The sequence below is a fragment of the Scheffersomyces xylosifermentans genome, assembly GCF_036884685.1.
Source record: "Scheffersomyces xylosifermentans strain CBS 12540 chromosome Unknown RJT20scaffold_6, whole genome shotgun sequence".
Classification (NCBI taxonomy): Eukaryota; Fungi; Ascomycota; class Pichiomycetes; order Serinales; family Debaryomycetaceae; genus Scheffersomyces; species Scheffersomyces xylosifermentans.
Window position 1 is genome coordinate 1103824 of NW_027042944.1, and position 17815 is coordinate 1121638.

Here is a 17815-nt window from a genome sequence, read left to right on the forward strand (position 1 = left end):
AAGAGAACGAAAGTGTCACGCAACCTTAGTCCGATAACTAAATTACAAGCTTCTTCTACACTATCTACATCTTCAACCTATTCAACTGTTTTTTTGTATTTTTCCTATTTTCTCTCGGGTTAAACCTTAGTAGTACACAATAATATAAATATGAACAAGATATGAAAAATTTCTCATGAAGCCCAAAACACTGGCAACTAATGAGTAAATCAAACGGTATAAGCAGTGCTAGCGAATAGAATATACGCCTGTATTATACATTACTATACTAACTGTACTTATACGTATTATAGCGTCAACGCGGTAGCATCCACGAACAGGTCTATGATACTTCTGACACACTGTAGTCGTATCGAAGTCACTGACAGTAACCCGACCATGCTCGTGGTAGTTATTTTATCATGATAACTTGGAGGATAACACATCACTCAGCTACATTGCGATCAACGCTTCAAAATAGCACTCTGCTCCAACAATAGGTTCACATCAGCACTATTGATAACGACACCCTTCTCCGAACACTTGGCCTTGCTCTTCAATTCGTTACAAAGGCCATCAATGTCGATTTCAGTGTATTTAGGGTGTGCAGTGATTCTGTCCCAGATTTCACTACACCGTATAGTCTGCTCTGGAGCAGGCACTACGGCATCATCATCCTCATCTTCTTCTTGCAAGTCTTCGTGTATAGACGGTTCAGTCAAGGTATAGTTTCTCTCTTTTGGAGTAGCCTCCGATGGGAGCGAACTCTTGACAAACTCGTTAAAGTTGAAGTTGACGTTGACTCCGCTAGTATCCTTTAATGGATCATAGACAGACTCCTCAGTTGTAAGCAAAGCTATTGGGTCAAAGTCATCCTTAGACTGCCTAGGGTTAGGATCTCCAAATGCCAAGGAAACGTCGAAATTGTTATCGTTCAAGAAAGAAAGCGGATCACTGGCATTGGCTGGAGTTGCTATGGATGTGTTATTCGAAGATGGGGGTACTGCTGAGTTTGTGTTGATGGTATTATCGGAAACATTGCTGCTAAGAGCGGTGTTATTGTGGGTGTTGGTGGAGTTCTCGGTGTTCGACAAGTCCAAGTTGAAAGCATCTCCTCCAACTTGTGTGAAAAATGGATCATTCAAGTAATCCACATCATTTAAGTTGTTAGAAGATGGAGTTACGAGGTTTGAGAACGGTGAGTTGAACTGTTGGGGTATAGAACCAGCAGAGACTCTTGAGTCACTTCTCTTGTACTTAGGAACTGGACATTGCTTAGTACCACAAGCCTCGTTCAACTTCACGCAAAAAGGATCCACTTGTTCATCAAAAGTCGATGTGAAGTCCAAGTTTGTGTTAAGGTTGATCGGGTTTGAAGCCGACGACACAGATGAGTCAGGCGATACAAGTATGTTGTCATTAAGAGGAGATGTGGACGAAGAAGAACCAGAAACAAGGTCAGGAACATTACCAAAATTATTGGAGTTCATGTTACTATCGATATTGTTACTGTTGCTGTTAAGGTTATCCTTTAGGCTCATCAAGTTGTTCTTAGACCATGGGAAGTCCACAGAAAACTGGTTGGGCAGACTGTCGTTATTCACCAGCGACAGCAGTGTCGATGCATTATGAACAGAGCGACTGGACTTGGCCAGAGATGCAGTGGACGACGTGGAGTCGAAGTATGGAACGTAGTTTCCTTGTGAGGAAGTTGAAGTCTTGTGGTTGTTAGGGTTGGACAAACGACCAACCTTAGTAGGCAAGTTCAAGTCGGTAAAGTCGGCATGACCTCTATACCTAGCAAGTTCATTTTTCAACATATCCACTTGAGCTTTAAGGAAATCAGCTTCTGTGGTTGCTTTGATGTTCTCATCTTCCAATGACTTGACCTTATCCTCCAAGTCCTTCATTTTTCTTTCCTTACGTTCTCTGTAAGCTCTTTGAGCGGCTCTGTTTTGAGCCGTACGCTTCAGCTTAGGCTCCGTATCTATTGGCTTACGACCTGGTTTGGTGTGGAGCTTCTTATCGTCGTGGGCATCGGGAGAGTCCGCCAAGGGGGAGTCTGCGGAGAGGGTCTCTGAGTAGTTTCTCTTAACGTCGGTCATTTTAAAAAACGTAGATTTCGTGGGTTTCGTTGTGGGGTTGTTACCGACGAGATTAGCGGTCAATTTGGCTTTAAAACGGTCAATTTCTGGCTATTTGAGGTGTGAAAACTCGTACTGTTCTGGTTCCAGTGGAGGTGATTTCTAAGGCGAGACTGTAAAAAAGACAGGTCTCTATGGTTAAAGGTTCCGAGGATAACTGAGCAAATTTCTGGTTTCCTTTGGAGGCACGACTGTCTGCGACGACAACGACAAATATCGCTTCACTTGATTGTTGCTGTTTGGCTTTTTCTTACTGGGAAAAACACACCGTTGTACCTTGAAACGACAAGAACAATGTGATATATACTCTGGTAATCTTTTGACTGCTACTGTTATTAGTAATCAGCAATGGGGTAGTGTGCGGGTAACGGCAAGACGGGTATTCCTTTTATTTTTTTGGATGTTTGTGAGTAGCACACGCACGCACGAGCGATTAAATTTCTTTTGGATCTGGCGGAGGAGGAAAGTGTGAGGTGAGTGAGAAAAAGTGGTGAGCACAAGTGAATGAGTGAGTGCGTAAAAAGTGAGTGCGTGCGGAATGGAAACGAGACTAAAAAAACTACCAAAGAAGTTTATGGAAGGAAGTTTTTATTACTGTGGAGTGCGAGTGAGTGCGAGTGCCAGTGAGTGTCAGTGATTGTCAGTATGAAGCTTAGCTTTATACAACGGACTGCACTTGAGAATGGATAAAATCTGGAGACGGCGTCAGTGGGCTGAGGGAGTCTGCAGGAAAAGTGCGGGATATATCAGTGGATGATGATGGGTGATGGGTTATGGGTTATGGGTTATGGGTGTAAATGGGTGATTGGAGTGAATGGGTGATGGCCGAATAATAATATATATATATGCTGGATGCTATATGATATATTGTGGATGAAATATAATAATATAAAATATTATTATTATTATTATAGGATAATATAGTATAGTATAATATATTATGTTATATTATATTACAGTATTTGGTATCGGAGGGAAGTCGAGTTGGATGGAACTTCGGTTACTGCGATTTTTTCCACTATTGTTACTAGTATTAGTTACTGGGATTGTTCCTATGACCTTTAATGATATAAAGGCAAGAATTACCGTACGGTGAATCGTCGTAAACAGTAAATTCAGTAGTAAAGGAGAAATTAAGCAAATGCCAGGAAAGTAGCGTATTCTTACTGTCAAGTCTTAATATTGTGATTACGTATTTTTAATCGGGGCTGAGAAACTTTTCAGATTAGTTGGCTGCTGGATTTCTGGGTTTCTGGGTTTCTGAATTTCTGCTATATGGAGAAATACAGTACAGGTCAGGCTTTAGATGGTAGATATATGGAAGTAGTAAGTAGTAGCGGTACAACTTACTAGTTACTTGTACAGTTCAGTGCAAATTGATTAATAGGAGAAGGGAAATTGCAATTGGGACGTGTGTATAACAACGCGTATCTAATGACAATCTAAGGGTGTTTGTTGAATCTGTGGGTGTTTCGCCTTACGTGCTAGGAGAAACAGACTTTATTACTACGTGGTTTCTATACACCAAGTACAACAATTGGCTCAACAAACGGCTGAAAAAGGGATTCTACGTTTCACCATTTGGTACTAGGGAATCCCCTTTAATTTATACTGCGCTTATGTGATTTCCGCAGCAAGTGTTCTAGTTCCGACCCAAAATCCGGGGACATGGCTGCTAGTGCATAGAAAATATCGCTGCCAAAAAGACTGCAGACAGACCCCATACATGCCTCCACTATTACGGAACATATACGGATCATCCTGTGAACCGCTACAGTAGAGTTTTATTTCTTAATACGGAATCTACCATTGTGGCTATCCTATGCCCGTTATCGAACATGAACCCCGAAAGGGTTATGCGACAGCTATGGCTCCAGATGCATCAAGGTTATTATGATGCAAATGCCAAAGTTCGGTCATCTTCTTCTCTAGCGAATAGGGGACGAGGGGCCTAGCCCTTCGTATAACTCTGAAACAGGTACGGCTCTATATGCTCGCTCTTTTGCACATCAAGAGTCAGGATCGGAGTCCGGTTTCGGATCGCTCCGGTTTATGCACAGTAGCCCCATTTAAGCTAATACCGGTCGGTTATCAGCGATACATGCCCAGCTAGCAATAATGAGCCTATTGCCCCAAGATGTTGAGGAACTTCTCTGCTTTGCTTGAGTTCAAACAAAAAGCTCGGCCATCCGATTTCTGATTATATAATTCAATATAGCCCCAGAACTACTCCTCTCCCATTAAACCGTTTTTTCGGATAACAAGGCCCAGCAAAACTGAATTATTTTTGAGCAAATGAGTCATTAAAACTCTAACGCAAAGTCGTTTCATGGTAATATTGGCTAAAACAAGGTTAAAAGAGTAGCCTTTCTTCTTTGTGATAGCTCAACGGATCATTGTCCGACAAAAGATTGACCGATTTACCACATATTTTTGGGTCTGCAAATATTATTGTCGATTACACCTGAAGCTTAAGCTAAGTGGTTCAATACGTTGGATGCACAATCTCAATTGGCCGTGAATGATAATTTCGTATAGATTTTAAAGATAGTGGACACCCAATTTAAACCCCTATTTTTACTGCGTTTTCTTTCTTTCTTGAATGATAAAATTGATAAAAATTGAAAGCCAAATCCAATTGCCCCCCTGGTACCCTATAAGACTATGACAATGAATAGGAATAAAAGAACACTCACCGTAATTATTCAATTCGTTATAATAAACCTTAATAATGAACAGGCTGTACCTTCAGTCGTGTAAACCTTGAATCGCCAGAAACCACGCAACCCTTTCCTATTCAGAAATTTGCCACCATGTTTACTTTCCTAAAGGTTCTTCCTTGCAGATGATCGTTCTTATTGTTTTCAACGCCATGGTTGAACCAAGTCCGAGATATGTTCCAGTTCGTTTTATCACCGTTATTTTTTACCCCCCTCACCATATGGAAAATTTCTAATTTCGACCATGGCCCCGGAATTGCAACTTGCGCTCAATGAATTCTCCTTGGCACAATATTATTTGTCAGCATGAAGCAAAACGTTGTGAGTTCATTAAAGACGAACACTATTTCACATTCATTTTGAGGGAGTCTGCTATATATTGAACCTGTAAAGCCAGAAAACCTCGAGCGGGAGAAGAATGACCAAAACATAGAGTAGCAAGAGTGGCTCATTAAGCAAACAATTGATCTTTGCGTTCTAGGCTTCTGCTTTGATCAATTGCGAGTTTAGTTTCTTTTTCAATGTAGTTCTTCTATTTTTACATGCTATTCTATTCCCAACGGCCACCTTTTCTCCTTACGCTCATGCTCAATGGGGTTTGGTTGTGGCTAGACTATACTAGACTAGACTATACTAGACTAGACGAGACTAGACTAGACTGGAACATCATTGTTTGTAGAGAAGACAACTCCAGTACATTCCAGCCCCCCCTTCTACATGCCTAGGGCACCATTCCGCTTAATATGTTTCGCTGGGCGACACAGAGTGTCATGTACTCCTTTGTCTTTCTACGGACATACGCTTAAAACATATTATATCCTTTCAAATTGAAAGCTGCTATTTTCTCCAGATTTCACAGACAATGGGACAGGGCTTCCCAGAGAACTTATCCAACTCCAATGCTCGGCGCAGTACAGTTATTACATCACCTTTTGACCCCTCTTCTATCTCTCAGAATACAAACCAGCGCGGATTCACCTTGGAATTAACTTCAGTATATGTAGAGGACGCCCATTCATTGGTTTTGTTCGACTTTTTGTTGAAGAATAAAGCCATTTTGAAAAGGGGTGTAGCATTTTTGACCTCGCTTCGATGGATCGAACTGCGAACTACGGGAATTCTTTCCACTAATCAGCTCAATTGGGAAAGAGACGGAAATTATATCGTAATTTGAATCCGGACTTCGATTCTGCTATCACAGGACATCCCCACTTCTCCGAAGATTCATTTCATGCGAGGAGATATCGGTCCGATTGGGAGATATAACAATTAAAAAAATTACTACTGTTGCTCTAGTTCGAGTGAGTTGACAGTTACCTTAGTATCCGACTAGCATATCGGCAGAGAAACTGAATCCTGACCCCACCCTTCAAATCTTTTCCAAGATAAAAAAAGATTGACCGCAAACACCGGCAATTTCCACCATCCTTAAAACTCAATTCAACCTCAACAAGCCTTACCTTAGATATAATCTAAACCATAGTCGTAATCATAACCATAACCACCAGCCACCCCGATTCCGTTTCTAGTACATCTTATCCGATTAACTGCAAAAAGTGCATGCTCACTCCACCTCTCCTGCAGATCATCCATCCAGCCTCTTTGGTCTTCCAATCTGTCGCATAATCAAGTCTAAACTAATGTCTAAGATCATGTCGCAATTAGCTGTGTCAGAAAACATCTTTGTACACAGGCACGAAACTCACGTCCAGATTGGGCGTGTCAGAATTTTTGGTTATACGGTTGAAGAGATAGTGTAATTTGTGAAAGATAGAATATATCTACAGCGAAAAGTGATCCTGAGACAATGATATCTCTAGGTATGTACCAGAAGACACAGAAGTTCCGTATGAATCCACTTTTTTGCGATTTTCGGGACAAAACCTCGATTTTTCACTAGCTTCATAGTACTAACAGCAATTTTTCAGATCAATTGAACATAGAATCCGACGCAGATGAAGGATTTGTGGATATCACAGCAGAAATTTTTGGCCTGTTGGACCATATAACCGACAACAAGGTAGTGCTGTCTCATCTTTTCCAGTTGTTGGAAGGAACAAGAGCTGTAGAAGTATTAAATAAGCAATTAGACACTGGTCTTATAACACTACTGGAAAAAGAGTTGCAATTTAACACTGCAGACCCCCAACTGGTTCAATCGGTAATATCTATTCAGAATAGACTCTTACGACTTTTGCCAAGTTGGCTCAACAATAGCTCGCTTCCAGTGACTGTTCTTAGCTGCAGATATGTGCAAACAATACTAGAGAATTTTGCATACTATCAAGATGGTTCATTGCTGCAGCGGTGTTCTCTTGTAGACCGTCGCTTGGCTCTAGATGATAGAAAGCAACCAATCGAGGATTCCGTAGAGTACCAGTTGGTTCACAAAGTCTTGAAGGCTTTTATAATTGGTTTGTGCAAATTCATCCGCTTCTCGCTCAATGTCGCTACTACTGTATTATACGAAGAAGAAGATGTAACTACAAGAACAATGAGTCTTGACTTCCTCACCGAAGTTCCTTCGATGGCAGCTATTGATGAAATAAATCATACTATCGAGTGGATTTTGGCAAGCAATATCGAGGAAGGCGCCGATGTGTTGATTGCTCAACTCAAATTGATTCAGCTGTTAAACCATCTCGAAGTTGTAGTACATATGGAAGTACCATTGTTTCACGATTCCCAAGGATCGACATACAAGAAGCGGCCTGCTTTCCTTAATTTCCTTGTTGATGGTTTGGGACAAATCGAGAAACTCTCAGCATTGTCTTATACCTATCCAACCCCTGAAGGAGCCTTCTCCAAATTCATCCAGTTGGATAGAGAGAATAAGACTATACCTTATGAAATTTATGAGATTGACCAGAAGGATGCCTGGGCAAGTTTGCATAATTTGTTTGAGCTGGTTGACAAATTCACAACCCAGGCGCATAATGTTGTGAATTTTAACCAGTTACTGAACTTCCTCAAGTTTGATATCGGTCAGTCTATGAGCGGTTCAAATGTAATAGCAAGAGGAATTTTTCAATTGTATTTGATTCGTGATGATCGTCGCATCTTAGGGGCTCAGACTGTAAGTCTTGGTGACTTTTGTATTGAAAGCATAGAGAACATTTCAGGTGCGAACACCAACATTCTTTCATTTGATGACTTGCAGTTATCCAATGTTAAGCCAGAGATCAGAGATGCACTCAAGGGCAAATTTCAGAATCTAATGATGGATTTGGAAAGCTGCTTATTCCACAACCTCACTATTTACGGTAGCAATCCATGCCGTCAACAGCAGTTGATATCGAAGAATTTATTACTTTGGGACACTCTTCAGGCAGCGTGGGAATCATTTGAAGTTGAATGCTTTCAATTGTGCAACATTGGAGACGAAATGCCCAGTGGAGACTTGAGTATGAGTGTCAGCTCGTATATCTACTTTTCAAAGTTACTGCAAATGTTAGAGTATGCACTCACTGGAATTTCATTAGACATTTATAAAGACTATGAACTTTACATGATCTATTGGTACCTGTCCTACATAATCCAAATGATTTGTGAACATGCAGCAGGAAGGATGGCGGAAGTAATCAATGGAAAGATAAACTATATTGAAAAGTCTCATCCCAAGAAGATAAAGAAGGTTAAAGCTGGTCCAAAAAAGGAACAGCTCAAGCAATTACAACAATACTATCAAAGTGACGTTCTACCTCAATTAATCCAGACAAAAAACTACAATCAGTTGTATCGAGTCAACTCACTCGTGGCAATGAGTGGATTCTTGGACGCTGTTGGAGTATACTTGGTTATGCTTTCATCCTTTGGTATCATGGACTTCCGCAAGGGCCCTTCAAATTCATTGACAACTATGGAGAATATCTACAAGGTACGGATGAAACCATTCTCGTCAATTGGAGTTCCTAGCGTACCTACCTATGAGCAATATGAGGCGTCATTTGGCCATCTTGGCTTGGACACTTCCCCCAGCAAATACTTGCAGACTAAGGGCTTGATCGGAATTGTCCAAGAGCGCCTACAGGCAAGTAAGACACAATTTAAGCAACTAATCAACGATATTAAAGAAAACGAAAATATAAATTCACAATTTATACTTAATGAGCATGCTACTATCATCAAATGGTACGACGATATTGTGAAGTCACTCATCAGTTATTCGCTCGAGTTTGCAAACTTGAGCAAGATCTTGGAAGAGCACAAGGATGATCTTTCTCAAATTAATACCCAGCATTATAAAGTCAAAATTACAAAGGGATATCATAAGTATTTCCCTCGCATTAGCATTGAAAAACTTTCGACATAGATTGACATGTATATACTTTGCTATTTTAATAAAATCAATCTATTGGTAGATGAATCACTACGCATTCAGTAATATCTCCAACTTTGTATTCTTTCTATATATGCAAAAATAACAATAAGGGCCATATATGCTTCCAAAATTGATTTTTAACAGGTGAATCTGAGTTCTGAGTTGGTCTCTGCTGACTTTATTGTTGTTCCCAACGCTCAACGCTGGCATTGTAAAGCCACAAGGTCCATTCTACAGTGACGTAGGCCAATTTTCAGGCTCCTATCTACAAATACTACGCCATAAACCATTTAGAACTATCACTCCAACTTTTCTAGCACTTTCTGGAGCTTGACAGACTCCTCCAACAACTGAGGATTGTTTTCTTTGTGAACTTTATATATGTCTTGGTGTATTTTGTTAGTAGCCACCTTCACTGCTTGAAGCACCGACCTTGTTTTCCTCAAGCTCTCTATTTGAGACTGATACTCGTCAATTTCCTTTTGTTCATGCTCTGTTGTCATATTTTACCCCTCTCAAAATCCTTATGATACAACCATCAAGTCAATAATAAACTCCCCACACACGTCTTTAACATCATTCTTCACATTTGTTAACCTTCAAAATTAACCGCGATTTTTCACCATACCGCTTTTGGTACACTCCGAATTTTTCCCGTTAACTATGTCAGGGGATGGGAGATATGTTGAAAGAAGATCATTTTAACCCACATGGGGTTCCTTAATAGTGGAGTTTAATACGAATATGACTAGTTGACTTGGGAACCTTACGTTGATACTACCTACTGAATTTCTGAAACAAATGAACCCCTCAAACGTGGGTCCATTGGGTACTTAATTCTTCTTATCTATGAGGATTAATACAGAACGATTGCAAAATCTACATTGTAGTTGTCCTCATCAGGTAACCCCCTTTTGCTACTGAAAGATCGGCCCCGCTCAACCACCCGGGCAACTGCCGTCGTCTACGTTCTGAAACATGTTCTATATGGCAAAGTAATTGTCTCTGGGTGAAATATTCAATAATATTGTCCTGTCCCACACTGGTTCCATTGAAGAGGCCCAAATAGGCAACTGCCATTTTGTTTGATACAACGAAATACTTTAACGATGGATGCAAAAAAGATTACAAAAACGAAAAGTATCTTGATTTACACTGTATCATCGTGAACTGCTGAGCTCTCGTCAATGGTGTCACTCCGTTCTTCTTCCTCCCAAGCCCAAAATTTCCATATATAAGTGGATGCTTTCGTCTTCTGTAATTGCATGTTTGATTTACCTTATCTTCATCACACACACACAACACAATGGCGGCTCAAACTACTTCTTCTACTCAAACCAAGACTCAATCCGCTGGAAACAAGGACAACCAATCCTTCAACACAGGTAACGGTGGTGCCATTCCAAACAGATGCACCATTGTCTAAATACTATGGCTTTGCTGGTGCCACGGTAGCTTCCATTCAACCACCGCTGTTTTTGTTTCAATTCCTGGTTTTTTGTGAATCTACCCGTTTTGGTTCTTTGGCTGCATATTAGCTACACATGGCCACCCGGCCATTACACGGGCACCTTTAAATTATATAGACTTTTTTATCATTCATTTATCAGAAAAATCCTAAAAACAAAACTTTTTTTTTCATTTGTACCTCCTATGAAATATACGAAGATGCAATTGGAATGTCAATGGTGTAGTAGATAGAAAAAGATAGGAAGATAGAAAGGAAGGACAAGTTTCGAACTTGACTTGGATCATATATCAAAGAAACAATTTCATCTCTACGTTGTCACAGTCCATAAGCACTTCTTCCAACCTTCAACCTTGAACATCCAACTTGAAGAAAGCTATTGCCCACAACATCTGAAAAGACAAATGTACAATGCAGCAGACCATTAAAACATCATCCAAAGACCACTAAAACCTTTATCTAAAGACCACCCACAGACCATCCAAAAACCACTGCTACATTATCTTCTTCAAGACCAATAAAGCACCACCCAAGACTCTCAACACCACCCATTTTGCACCCACCATAACTCACCACAAGTCACGTGCACATATTTGGTTACACATCTTCACCCACACTGCACATAAACCCCATGGACTCTCTACCATTTCTCGATTTTCACGTGACCTCTCTCCCACCCAATCACCAACTCGTAAAAATAATAAGAATTCGAGAACAGCAAAGACAGCGGTTAATACCATAGAACAGAGAGAAGATAGGATCTATAGCCAAAGAAAAACAATAAGAAGATGTCTACCTCGATTGTTCGTACGCTTAAGAACATCTACAAGTCCGGAATAAAGAGAGCCGCTTGGCAAATCCAGACCCACAACGATACCAAGTCTGGTTGGTTGGTCGGTGAGGACGATTATGGTAACAAGTACTACGAGACAGACAACATCGAAGAAATTCACTTAAGAACAAGATGGGTTGAATACAACGACAGATGGACTCAAATTGATATCTCCAAGGTCGAGCCAGGCTGGCATTACTGGTTAGGATATGGTACCAATACCATACCTCCTAACTTAAAGGGTGACGAAAAGACCGTTAGAGCTTACCCACTTCCAGAGAAGCACAAGCCTAACTTGACCAACACTACCGGTGCTTACGTGACCTACAACACCGCCAAGCCTAAGTTTGTTCCTTGGGTTCCAGAAGTCAAGGAAAGAGTCTAAGTCTAAGCCCTTGGATCACTGAAACCACGAAATCGGACAATAAAATCGTAGAAATAGCACATTATCGCCCATGTTATTGAAAGGACATTCAATATTCAAAGGATTAAATTCAATTTGATTTTTGGCATTTCAATGCCGTGGTAAATGACGTATCAGTCTTCTTTCTTGCATCTCATGGCTATTTCTGAAGTAAAAATACCCTCCAGAAGCAGCATGCCTATTTAACGAATCTCAGGGTCTTAACAAAGCCCAAGACGAGTCTCATAATTTGATTTTTACCATTACATTTCACAGGGTTTTGGTTTTCAAGTTACATTTTGTATATTTTAGCTTAGTAGAATACATCTATTTTCACACAGAAACGGCCCATTGACCGAGTAGAAGACCCGATTTTTTGCACAGTTTCCCCAATTCTGAATCATCTACACCATTCGAGATCAAGAATCACCATCTACCCACTCGCCTTATCTCCTCTAACTACCTCATCTACTACTCTAACCATTAAACCACCTCCATTCTCCTTATAGTAGTTGCATGCGGCTCAAAACTTTTCGGTATATGCAGTGACAAAAATTTTCAGCTGGAACCATTTCTGTTTAATGGTTTTTTATAAGTGATAAGAGTTCTTTATAATTGCAGTAAAGTAGTGTCTTATTAAGGTATAGTATAACTAATTGGGATCTCGTTTGTAGCGTGATATAGTTAGTGTAGTATAATTTTTTAAAAAAGTAGCAAAGCTAAAACATTTATACTGCAAAATGAGTGCAAGTGGAAAATTGCCAGAATTAGCATCCGATGCCGTGTTAATGAAATCGGCTCCAGTGCCAGAAGACTTCGAAGAAGTCAAGGGTATTGACTATTCTAAGGACTCTGCATTTAACATGAGAGCTGTGGACTTAATCAACTCCATGAAAACCATGGGTTTCCAGGCCTCGTCTGTGTCCCAAGCTTGTGATATCATTAACAGCATGAGAGCATGGAGAGGTAAGCATAAGGACGAGTTGCCAGAGCACGAAAGAACTGGAGAATTTGATGACGAGGGATACCAAAAGAGTACAATTTTTATGGGATTCACTTCGAACTTAATCTCTTCTGGTTTAAGAGACACTTTAAGATTTTTAGTGCAGCACAAGATGGTTAGCGCTATTGTAGCATCTGCTGGTGGTATTGAGGAAGATTTGATCAAATGCTTGGCTCCTACCTACATGGGAGAATTCAGTTTGCCAGGTAAGGGATTAAGAGACCAAGGTATGAATAGAATTGGAAATCTTTTGGTACCTAACGACAACTACTGTAAATTCGAGGAATGGATCGTTCCTGTCTTGGACAAATGTTTAGAAGAGCAAGAAGAGGCCATGAAGGAGTTAGGTTCGGAGGGAATGAACGCTGATTCTGCCGCTGTATGGACACCATCTAAGTTGATTGACAGATTTGGTAAGGAGATCAATGATGAAACTTCTGTCTTATACTGGGCACACAAGAACAAGATTCCTATTTTCTGCCCAGCTCTTACCGATGGTTCCATCGGTGACATGTTGTTCTTCCACACTTTCAAGGCCTCTCCACAGCACTTGAGGTTGGACATTGTAGCTGATATCAGAAAGATCAACTCCATGTCTATGGCTGCTTCTCATGCTGGTATGATTATCTTGGGTGGAGGTTTGATCAAGCATCACATCTGTAATGCCTGTTTGATGAGAAACGGTGCTGATTACGCTGTTTACATCAACACGGGACAAGAGTTCGACGGTTCCGATGCTGGTGCTAGACCCGACGAAGCAGTGAGTTGGGGTAAGATCAAGGCTGAGGCCAAGTCTGTCAAGGTGTATGCTGACGTCAGTGTGGTATTCCCATTGATTGTTGCCGCCACTTTTGCAGCAGAGAAGCCAAAGACAAATTAGATAGGGGGGCTATTGTATATAATGGAAGGAGTGTCATTAACTTTTGACATCCTTAAATGCATAGATTGGATACTGGGTATTGTAGGGAGGGTTCGTATATCCTTTTTGCAATCATTGAGAATTTGCAGCTAAATGGGGAGTAGAAGTGGAGGGATGACAATTTGCACCATTTTTTGTCTTACCTTGAATGAATTTCAAGGCAAAAAGGAAGAAGTCTCTTTTATGACAAATTCTAAGTGGTAAACCACGTTCAAATGTAAAAAAAGTGGATATACTTCAAAACATATCTTAGTATAGGAAGTAAATTCACCAACTAATCAGCGCTACCATACCGGTTTAGTGGTCAGCCCAGCCGATTGCAACCAGCAGTGTCCAAGGAAGGGTTAGGATAGAGGGCATACATAAGAACAAAGTCATATATACATACATATATATATATATATATATATAATCACACATTTACCAAGTCACAAAGGAATACACAGGCAATATGGCTCCTCCCGAAGTATTCGTTTATACAATCTGATTCCATCTAAAACGATTTAATTCCAGCAGAAGCAAGCATCCTTTAAACTAGGATGCAAAAAAAGATTCAAAGGTTTCAATGGTAGGGGTAAAGAACAATTACCAGTTAGTTGATGTGTCATAGCTGGGAAGACTTCGTTATTAGAACCATTTCTTTGTACTGTAGTTACCCAACATTTGCCATTTTGGACAAGTACTGACTACCCACCTGCGTTGTCGTACATCGTAGACTTTCTTTCCTGTTCTATTCTTGCCTCTCAGACCCACTCCATGCCACGGCTCTATCTGATATCTATTGTTCTTATGAAAATGACCTCATACCACACATACCACAGGCCCGATAAGCGGAGTCGTCTTTCTGTCATGTCATTCCGTGGTGGTCGTATTCTCTCTCCTGCCCTAATCGGTTAAGCAAGCTACACAGTCGCTGGTTACTGATTCCGTTCCCGTTCTCACTAAGTGAATTAGTGTTAGTGAGGTGCTTCCACTGTAATGATGGTTCGTTTCGTTACTTCGGGTGCAAATCGCAGCCTTCTTATCGGTATGCCATTGTCACAGTCCCCCACTGTACTTGATTACCGTGTTTGTTTCCGTCTTTCTTTTGTTAGACAAACAATGAGTTGATTACCTCGTCTCAGTCCATTTTAAGTATGAATCTACAGTACTGATTATTGATTGGTCTGGAAAGCTGGGAAGCCGTAGCCTCAACTAAGAATCACAGTGGCCATAGTAAACACCAGTTCATTTTTCTCTACTCACGCTCTCTGTTGTCTGTGCCATGGTATCAGCAATTCATTCTATTGACTACACTGACTCTAGTTACTCAATTGAGTACACTCACTGTACTTACTCCATTGACTACTCCTCTACTTGCTCCATTGACTACTCCTCTACTTACTCCATTGACTGACTCACTCTACTCACTCTCTCTCTCACTCCCTCACCCACTTCCCTCCCTCACTAACTTCACTTCCCAATCGGTGCGACTCCATTCCCCTTCTGGCAACATTTACTATGGCTGCTGGCTGGCTGGCTCTCGCCTCCACAGTCAAGCCTTGGTGGACCGTTCCGGCATTGGTTAGTCAGATGGATCTGGAGAGGGAAGATGGTGAGAGTTGGGATTGGAATTAGCAATTGTTAGTACTTCTTTTTCTTAATTGGATATATATATATTATAGTATTTTATATATATATTATATTGGCGTATCTTATTGTCATATATACTTGTTAGCACATATATATATATATATATATATATATATATATAGTAACTTCTCCGTCTTCTATCGGTTTTCTTATCTACAGAGCAATTAGATAGCAGATATATAATAGCTCTATTAGTTCTACTAGCTCCAATAGTTCTATCAGTTCCAATACCTTCAATAGCTCTAATAGTTCCCCTAGCTCTATTTGTTCTTCAAAAGCATTGCCTCCACAGCATTACCCCAAAAGTATCGTTTGACATTTCAATTACCTGATATCCTTATCGTGATAGTTATACGTCATTCACGTCGCCCATTCAAGCAATTTACAGAATCAGTATCACCAATTTGCTATTCCTACTACTCTCATAGCTCAATTAGTTCCATCAACCATGTCGTCATCAACTTCCCCAGTTTCTTCCGAGAAGGAAATCCACGATATCATCAACGCCATCGCCAGCGTCTTGAAGAATAGACAAGACGACACCGCCGCTGCTTCCTCTTCTTCCATCTTATCTTCATCTTCTGGCTCAACTCCTTCGTCGTCAGCTTCTACCAACGCTTCCCCAGAATCTTCCTCCAAGTACTCAGACAAGTACTTCAACACTCACGCCGATGAGTATATCGAGTTCACTTATGCGTCTCCAACCATCTACCACGTTATCGACTACTTCTCTAAGAAGTTAACTGCCAAGGGATTCAAATACGTCTCCGAAAAGGATTCCTGGGACAGTCTTACTCCTGGTAAGTACTTCACGGTGAGAAACTCATCTCTTGCCGCTTTCATTGTTGGCAAGGATTGGACTCCAGAAAAGGGTGTTGGTATTATTGGTTCCCATATCGATGCATTGACTGTCATCTTGAAGCCAAACTCCACCAAGGAGAAGGTTGAAGGTTACGAACTCTTAGGAGTCGCTCCTTATGCTGGTACCTTGGGAGATGTCTGGTGGGACAGAGACTTGGGTGTCGGTGGAAGATTGTTGGTTAAGGATCCAAAGACTGGCAAAGTCAGCCAGAAGCTTGTTGACTCAACTCCTAACCCAATTGCCCATATTCCAACCTTGGCGCCACACTTTGGTACTCCAGCAGTTGGTCCTTTCAACAAGGAGACCCAAGCAGTTCCAGTTATTGGTTTTTCAACCGAGGAAGCTGCCGAGCCAACCGAGGAGGAAAAGAGTGCTCCATTGTACGGTAAGCACTCCTTGAACTTCTTGAGATACATCTCCAAAGCAGCTGGCGTAAAGTTATCCGATATTGTTCAATGGGACTTGCAATTGTATGACATCCAAAAAGGTACTAAGGGTGGTTTGAACAAGGAGTTTGTTTTTGCACCCAGAATCGACGATAGAGTCTGTTCTTTTGCAGCCATTTACGCTTTGCTTGAAGCAGATGAGGATGATCTTGTCAAGTCAGACGCCTTCTCCTTGGTTGGTTTGTTTGACAATGAGGAAATTGGATCGGCTACTAGACAAGGTATTAAGGGTGGATTGATAGAGCTGGTGGTCAGCAGAGTACTCTCCACTTCTTACTTCAACCCTGAGTCTTACGATGTGCAAGAGCAAATCAGATTGACATACTCAAACACCATTATCTTGTCTGCTGATGTCAACCACTTGCTCAACCCTAACTTCAGCAGTGTATACTTGGAACACCACAAGCCTGTTCCAAACTCTGGTATTACGATTGCCTTGGACCCCAACGGACACATGGCTACGGACTCCACTGGTTTGGCGCTCGTAGAGGAATTGGCCAGGATCAACAAGGATCCAATTCAATACTTCCAGATTAGAAACGATTCGAGATCTGGAGGCACCATCGGACCTTCAATTTCTTTGCAAACCGGTGCTAGAACCATCGACTTGGGTATCCCACAACTTTCCATGCACTCCATCAGAGCCACTGTTGGTACCAAGGACATTGGATTGGGAGTGAAGTTCTTTGCTGGATTCTTTGCCAACTGGAGAAAGACATACGATAACTACACTGATTTGTAGATGTGCATGTATTGCTTTATCATTTAAAATAAACAGTTCTATGAGGAGAGAAGAGTGAATTCATGGAGAGAGAGAGAGAGAAATGATACTGTAGCTCATTTTAAGAGGCTATCATATTACAAATGCTGACAGTCATATTAATTAGTAGCTATGAAATAAAAATATAGAAGAGATATTAACTTTTATGAATAAGAATATAACATAGAGATGTAGTTAACAGGTCAGAAGAAGATGAATATATATGACCATTAATAGCAGATACCTCGTTGCAAAAATCACTGCAACCCATAGGGAACCACCACCACATCATCAACGTCAACTTCAACGTCAACTACATAATATCC

General features: G+C 40.9%; 5 protein-coding genes across 5 annotated transcripts; 4 read left to right on the forward strand and 1 right to left on the reverse strand. All coding sequences in view use genetic code 12, as the record gives it.

Moving 5' to 3' along the window:
- Nucleotides 1–443: 443 nt before the first annotated feature.
- CAP1 (DNA-binding transcription factor) lies at nucleotides 444–2084 on the reverse strand (the record flags this gene model as incomplete). Its single annotated transcript, XM_064921725.1, has 2 exons — nucleotides 444–933; nucleotides 1072–2084. The coding sequence occupies 2 exons, from the start codon at nucleotides 2082–2084 to the stop codon at nucleotides 444–446; spliced, it is 1503 nt and encodes a 500-aa protein (XP_064773226.1).
- A 4399-nt stretch (nucleotides 2085–6483) lies between these two features.
- RJT20DRAFT_136301 (uncharacterized protein) lies at nucleotides 6484–9155 on the forward strand (the record flags this gene model as incomplete). Its single annotated transcript, XM_064918467.1, has 3 exons — nucleotides 6484–6599; nucleotides 6638–6663; nucleotides 6772–9155. 3 exons carry the CDS (start codon nucleotides 6484–6486, stop codon nucleotides 9153–9155), a joined length of 2526 nt encoding a protein of 841 aa, XP_064773227.1.
- Nucleotides 9156–11381: 2226 nt separating this feature from the next.
- Nucleotides 11382–12249, forward strand: RJT20DRAFT_129852 (uncharacterized protein). The gene has a single exon (XM_064917604.1). The coding sequence runs from the start codon at nucleotides 11421–11423 to the stop codon at nucleotides 11847–11849; it is 429 nt and encodes a 142-aa protein (XP_064773228.1). The 5' UTR covers nucleotides 11382–11420; the 3' UTR covers nucleotides 11850–12249.
- Nucleotides 12250–12475: 226 nt separating this feature from the next.
- On the forward strand, nucleotides 12476–14237 carry RJT20DRAFT_129854 (deoxyhypusine synthase). The gene has a single exon (XM_064917605.1). It carries the CDS (start codon nucleotides 12608–12610, stop codon nucleotides 13748–13750), a length of 1143 nt encoding a protein of 380 aa, XP_064773229.1. The 5' UTR covers nucleotides 12476–12607; the 3' UTR covers nucleotides 13751–14237.
- A 1230-nt stretch (nucleotides 14238–15467) lies between these two features.
- LAP41 (metalloaminopeptidase) lies at nucleotides 15468–17686 on the forward strand. Its single transcript, XM_064917606.1, has one exon. The coding sequence runs from the start codon at nucleotides 15870–15872 to the stop codon at nucleotides 17469–17471; it is 1602 nt and encodes a 533-aa protein (XP_064773230.1). The 5' UTR covers nucleotides 15468–15869; the 3' UTR covers nucleotides 17472–17686.
- The last annotated feature ends 129 nt before the right edge of the window (nucleotides 17687–17815 follow it).